At 34.4% G+C, this 7222-nt stretch overlaps 1 protein-coding gene across 2 annotated transcripts; it reads left to right on the forward strand.

Annotated features, from left to right (window-relative positions):
• Positions 1-3259: 3259 nt before the first annotated feature.
• On the forward strand, positions 3260-7030 carry LOC132633587 (protein MANNAN SYNTHESIS-RELATED 1). Of its 2 annotated transcripts, XM_060350100.1 has the most exons (7): positions 3260-3406; positions 4366-4446; positions 4953-5061; positions 5148-5218; positions 5355-5440; positions 5731-6310; positions 6441-7030. In XM_060350100.1, the coding sequence occupies exons 1-7, from the start codon at positions 3359-3361 to the stop codon at positions 6717-6719; spliced, it is 1254 nt and encodes a 417-aa protein (XP_060206083.1). In that variant the 5' UTR covers positions 3260-3358; the 3' UTR covers positions 6720-7030. The 2 variants fall into 2 exon arrangements, with proteins under 2 accessions (XP_060206083.1, XP_060206084.1); XM_060350101.1 differs by lacking the exon at positions 3260-3406 and having other exon boundaries at positions 3968-4446.
• The last annotated feature ends 192 nt before the right edge of the window (positions 7031-7222 follow it).

Consider the following 7222-nt stretch of genomic DNA (forward strand, 5'->3'; position numbering starts at 1 on the left):
AAACAGGAATGTACATACATGATAAATAGTTGGCTTCCACTTTTTTACTCTGCATTGATCTCCATCGTCAAATAAATCAAAGATTACATACAGTAGAACTAGGAGAATTGTCAAAAGAGCATATATATATATTTTCTATATAGAAGGATCAGTTTTTATGTGGATTGATAAATCTGAAATATTAGACGTGATATGAGGTCATGTGGCGATGAAGACGAAGAGGAAGGTGATGAAGTTCATCCAGGAATAAAAGCGCTGGTGTTCGCGTGCATGGCTGCCGGAATCTTATGGACATTATTCATGGGTGATAGTGAACTGCGGTCTAAAGAAGTATTGAACAAGCAGCAAGTTTTCAAATTAGCGACGCATCTCATCTTTGCCATCTTCTTGTTTTGCTGCTCTGTTGTTCTAATCAGCTTTACTCTTTCCAGTTGTATCCATTTTTTTATGAGATACTGCTCTCATCACTTTAATCAACAAACAAACTCACTCCAAGAAGCAACGGAAGGATTACTAACAACCCCACCTGAACCTGAAGAAGAAGTAGCACAAGGGCCATCAACAAGTTTGGTTTAGCTCACTATTAATGCTCACAAAAGTCAAAGACGGTAGACTTTGTGAGAGCTTATTTCTTTTTTCTTTGAAAATACTGTAGTAATAATATACACACCTTATTTGAGAAAATAAATACTACTACTGTATAAAGAGCTACGAATATAACCAGTTATACTTTTCTCTTATTAGGTTATACCTGGTGACTTTCTCCACTCTCTCTCACTTTTTTCGAAAAAGGAAAAAAAGGTTTATCATTGTTGTTTTCTTTAATAGTTTTAAATTTTCTTTTTCTCAACTACTCATACCGGTTTTAATTGGAACACGTTTCCTTTAATTCCGCAATACATGTAAAATTCGGCAACCTATAAATCAGGGCTCGATTAGACATGTTGGACCAGAATCAAGATTACTTAATTTGTGCTAATAGGTTATTGTTTGTGGAGATATTTAAGTGTTCGTTAACGATAATACTAAATCCATCAAATCTTTAAGGAATAGTCCAGCTTCATTAAACTCAATAACGAGGTTAGTCATTGAGACAAAAAAGAGTCAAATGACATCACTTGTGAATTTAGAGATATTTTAGAGATTATAACCTTCATTATTCTTTTAAAATAAAATATTATAATTCGTTTGCTATTTCATCTTTTAATACTAGGAAAATACACATTTTTCTAAATCCAAATCCACCTTTATTTTAGTGCATGTGATATTGTTCACATTAGTTCTACCTTTAACTTTATCTTTTTTTGCATTTTATATAGCTTTAAAACGTGGCTATGCGACTATCTCTTTTTACGTAACCAAGCCCAATTAATTGGAAAACTAAACATTTCCACACTAGTTAATACTCCAAAACTTTCCTTATTGCCATCAAATTTGAATTCAAACGATTAAATTATGATAAGGTACAATCAAAATTAACGTTAAACATAACGAGTACAGACTAAAGTAAAAAAATTCTTGCAAATGGTGAGTCAGGCTCCGGCCCTCCATACTTGTTGCATTTTCTTTCTCTAAGCGTTTGGACATGCAATTTCATCTCATGAGATGAAATCATGAGATGAAATCAACATTTGGACATGCGATTTCATCTCTGATTTCATCTCATGAGCTGAAATCCCAAATCATCCAAAAAGGCATGATTTGGGATTTGAAATCATGATTTCAAAAAATATAAATGTAAAATTTGACCCATACGTTTATAGTTTGTTAAAAAAAGACCCATAAGTTGGTAGATATATTTACTAATCATGTTTACCAACTATAAGTTGGTAGATATATTGTTCGTGCCATGTGGGAGGATTATATTAAAGAGTAGTTACATTACTATTCATGTTAAATTTTCCTTTTTATTGAACTAAAGTTTGATAAATTAATGTTGTATTTTTTAGAAAGGCGTTCTAGTAGCGTATTAATTTTATTATGAACTATGATTTACTCATTTGGTAAGATTGTATAAGAATTGGGAAAATTTTGATGGTTTTCACAATTTGTGGGGTTTTTTATGTTTATAAAAAAAAACTGCAACTTAAGAAATTCAAATTGCATGTCCAAACATGATTTCATGTCGAAACGACTCTTAAAGTTAAAACAATTCAACTTGTCTCAGTCCTCATAAACGACCAAAATGATTTTTTTTCCAAAAGAAAAACAAAGAAGAGGTAGTTGAGAACAATTTGAGGTACTATACATCAAGAAAGATGTAACCTGTTACAACAATCCAAGTCTTCTTCTCAAAATAGATTTGATTAATTAAATATTGTATGTACATCCCGAGAATAGCATGTAACAAATTGCTAGAACAATAGACAATACGGTAAGTCGGTAACTACTCTACGTACCATGGAATTATCGTCAGGGCAAAGCTACAGCGGCGAATGATTAACCATCTTTTATCAAAAAATTATATATATAACTTAAATATTATTTTGTATTAGGTAATAAACAGTTCAAGTAATAGAAAATTGTTTTATATTTGAATATTGGTGCTATTAGGTGGAATAAAGAATTGGGCAGCAGATCCACTTCAGTCGTCATTAATGGTTGGGAAGGCAAATTTACTTTGCTCACTTGCCTTTAATTACGGCAGAATCCTCGCTCTGGTCTCCTTTCTTATACTACGACCAGAAAGAAAAAAAGCCAATTGTTTGACTCTCTTTTTATTGGCTGCTATTACTTGTGCCTTTAATTATTCAATAATCATGTTTGTGTAGCCCAAGTTTGTCCAAACAGGGAGGTAATCTATCAGCTTCAGTAAAGTCTTGTGTGAACCATCAAAACATTATAGACATTGAGAATGGTGGAAGGGGTAATCTAGTGTTCGGAATTCATTGATCCGATTAATTACTAACTCGTATTTTGGGTACATTCACTAAAACAGTAAAGCGCTCTGTTAGTTCCTACCAAGAAGTTTTTCTTTTCTTGAGCTCTAACCTGACGCTTCTGATTTAAAGTGAAAAAATTTCAACTATTCCATTACATTCCTTGATGATAGACGTATTAATTAAGTATTGAAGAAACAAAAAGAGAAATTAAGGAAGAAGAAGTTAGAAGTACAAAAAAGTGTTAAAAGGAGAAATAGTGAACTGAATCAAAGCAATAATTGATGGAAAGATGGTACTCTATTAAACTAACTGAATCAAAGCAATAATTGATGGAAAGATGATACTCTATTAAACTAAGGACTGGAGTCAATTATTAGATCTAAAAGAAACCATTCTCCTCTTCATTATAGGTTTTATATAGTTTGTCGTGTTTCAATCTTTTCGATACCAAACCAGAGAGTAGTATAAAACTTGAGATGGATAAAAGGATGAAAGGCACGTGGCAAGTTGAGTCACAAAGTCAGGTAAGTCACGAGGGTGAAGTGAGGCCAAGGGTCACTTGTCCTTACAACCTGGATCTTCTTTCCTTGTGATTCACTCATATTTCAATCATCTATCATACTTCCACCCACCCTAGATCCACAATCAAAACTTGACATAATCAATTTAGTGGTACTTTTTCACTTACACATTTATTTCTCGTTTTAGAAATATCGAATTCAGCTGAAACTATTGATAATCCATTTAGATCTGACCTGAAGCATATTCGGATTTACAGTTAATTCCTACCTAACCTCATGTACAATAATAATTGAGTTTAAAATCATAATTTATGGGCATTTAATAAATTTCTTACTATATATAGTCTAAACAAAAGTTATTATAATTTACGTGAACACATAAGTTACTCGGTAGATTCGCCCATGGATCTGATGCTTATAAATAAAAAATGAGTGTGAGACAATTAGTACTATAATTTTGCTGAAAAAGACAGTGTTTCTGTTCTAATGTAAAAGCCTCTTTATGCTTATGCAAGGTTAAAACATCACTCAAACACTACATTAAAAATTTAAGAAAGATTATTAATTCAAGGTGAAGAAAAATAAAGATGGTTAATTTAAAAAAGAAGGTTGGGTTTAGGTGAAGATAAGAAAAGTGTCGGTGGAAGAAGACAGAGCCGCCCTCTCTCCGACACACTTTTAACTTACTCCAACACACACACTAAACACTGTCTGGGCCCTACGTACACAGAAATATATAATACTAGTCGTGAGTAGTAATGTAAACATTGTAGTGTGTGTATTACTAAATCACTGACCCGGTTTTAGCTTCTGCTTGTTCCAATCTCCAAAGCATATTCTATATATATTATAATCCATCATTTATCATTTGGACTGCTTCAGTAGTTTGCTCTTCAGTCACCGCCACAGTTACTATTCAGTACATTGCTGGTGAACTAAAGATGGCTGTGGATCCGAGACAGGTCTTGGCTGGTGTTCTTACTATCACTATGTTCGTTATGCTTGGAGACATGATCAAAAGGGACCATTTTGATGCCCTTCCTGTAATCCCATTCACCTCTCATTACTGCAATTTTCATTTCCTTAATGTTGCTCTATATTCTTCAAGACTGCATCTTTTCATATTTTCATTGTGCCACTTTAATTGGTTCTATTTTGTTTGTAAATCTCCATATTGTATTCTAGTGATCCAGATTGTAGCTTGACACTTGTTTCTTCTCCTGCTCTGTTTTTTCCTCAAATATCTTTGTTTGTTTCTCCGTCTACTTTTGTTGCTTTATGAAATTCAATTAGATACAGCAGCTTCACTTGTCTAAACCGTTGGAAGACATTAACTGGAATACCCTTCCCAGTTTCTCGAGATCCCACCAATTTGTCTCTTTCTTTCAAATCTTGTACTCCATCTTGTTTACCACTTTGTATTCACAGATCCCGTTAAAAGCACTTCATAATGATGAAAGAGTGATTATGAAGTAAAGTTATCTTCTTTTTTCACTTTATCAAAGAATTTACATTTGATCAATTCTGATTTCCTTTTATCTTTACCAAGGTGGATTCAGAAATATCAATTCATGGTACCAGAAAGCAAAGTCTAGTTGGTGGGCCTTGGAAAGAGGATGGAGAATCTCTAAACTCATGTTGGACTAAACCAGTTCTCGGTGAGAGATCTATCTTTTAAGGGACTACAGACTCATTTCTTTCCAGCATATTCTTTTAATCTCTTCTTATATGATTGCTCTAACAGAGGAAGCTGACGAATCACAAGGATATGTTACCTTCTCGCTCACTAATGGTCCTGAATATCACGTCTCTCAGGTATATATATTGTTCAACCTCTACTATTCAACCAGAAATTGCTGCTTTTGTTGCCTTCAACTTCACTTTTTAAGTTATAATTAGTTTACGATGGCTGAATTTAGTGTTGTATGCTCTTCTCTGTGTCAATTTTCAGATTGCTGATGCAGTGGTAATAGCAAGATATCTGCACGCAACTCTTGTACTCCCAGACATAAGGGGAACTGAACCTGGTGATAAAAGGTCAGTGTTTAAACTGGTATTGCACCATCTAGTTATTCTACTGTAATTGTGCTGCTTGTTTCAAACGGAGACTGAGTTTTTAGTTTTCTAACAGATTCATGTAGTGTACTAGTGTAGTGTAACTGCAAAAGAAACTTTATCTTCTAGTTATTTTTCAAACTCTGGGGGTAAAAGCAAAAGTTACAGTAGATTTGTGAATATTCGAACAGCTTACCTTTAAGTTTTTCCATATCTACAAATTCATGATATAGTATTCACATCATCCAGGGCTCATAATTTGTGACTTTCAGGAAATTTGAAGACGTCTATGATGTTGAGCAGTTTGTGAAAAGCCTTGATGGGGTGGTAAAAGTAGCTAAATCTAAGCCATCAAAAGTCTCGGGAAGGAATCTAGCAGTTGTGAAGGTTCCTAGCAGAGTTACTGAAGAACACATTGCTGTTAACATCGAGCCAATTTTCAGATCAAAGGGGAACATAAGGCTAGCGACGTATTTTCCATCAGTAAACATGAAAAAAACGAAAGAGAATAGCAATGTCGACTCAACTGCATGTTTGGGGATGTTTGGAACTCTAGAGGTTCAGCCTGAAGTTAATGGAGTAGTTGAGTCTATGATGGAGCGCTTAAGAACTTTGAGTAGGAAGTCAAATGGACAGTTTATCGCGGTGGATCTAAGGGTTGATATATTGGAGAAAAAGAGTTGCCAAGGAAACAGTGCTTCTAAATCAAAAAGTTGCTATGGTCCACAAGAGATAGCTATGTTTTTGAGAAAACTTGGTTTCAACAAAGATACAACTATATATCTTACTCAATCTAGGTGGGATAGCAGCCTTGATGCATTAAAGGAACTCTTTCCTAGAACATACACTAAGGTAAAGTTTCTTCTGTGTCATTCTTACCATTTCATGTTTCACTTTTTAGTAAGAGAACAGGTCCAGATGTATGTGTATGTGTGTTTAGTCTTTGTTTCGAATCTTAACTTGCTTCGAAATGCAATTGCAGGAAAGCATAATGCCCATAGACAAAAAGGCAAAATTTCTTGACACGGAGAATTCTGAACTGGAGAAAGTTATCAATTTTTACATGTGTTCTCAGAGTGATGTATTTGTACCAGCCATCTCGGGTCTATTTTATGCCAATGTGGCTGGCAAGAGAATCGCTTCTGGAAAGACTCAGATACTAGTTCCAGCTGATATTGCTGGTTCTTCTGCTTCTTCAACAGACTACTTATCTCATTACGTCTCAAAAAAGAACCACTTTGCCTATTCGTGCTTCTGTTAGCTCGTTGTGAAGAAAAGATCAATGACCCAATATACTGTATTATTACGATGTGCGATGGGCTCGCTCTAGTGCTGCAGTTCTTTCAACTTTTGTTTACAGAAGACACAAGTTTGCTTCTAAAGTTTGTAGTGATCAATATTTAGATAGACCTTTCTGGGGTTCATTTGTAGAGGTTTTGGTGGAAGAGATCAAGCTCCCTCCCACTTCAGCCCCAAACAAGTTGTGTTGAAGTTTATCATTTGTTGGACATACGGTATTGTCATACAAATATAGTGATTTTGAATGGAAAACCTTGAACATTTTGAGTTTCATTATGCCGCTGTCCACTTTACGTTTTTGTTGAGAGGAACAGAGATGATGCACTAAGCACCTATTTCTAAAATGTCACCGATGTATTTGACTCCTATACCCTGGGGAAAACAAACCTTTTGTTTCATTCATTTTCATTCTAAAACATAAAATCGTACACCTTTCTACAAAAATCTTTTGGTCTATGAGTTTAA

This window comes from Lycium barbarum, chromosome 3 (assembly GCF_019175385.1).
Source record: "Lycium barbarum isolate Lr01 chromosome 3, ASM1917538v2, whole genome shotgun sequence".
In the NCBI taxonomy this organism is placed as follows: Eukaryota; Viridiplantae; Streptophyta; class Magnoliopsida; order Solanales; family Solanaceae; genus Lycium; species Lycium barbarum.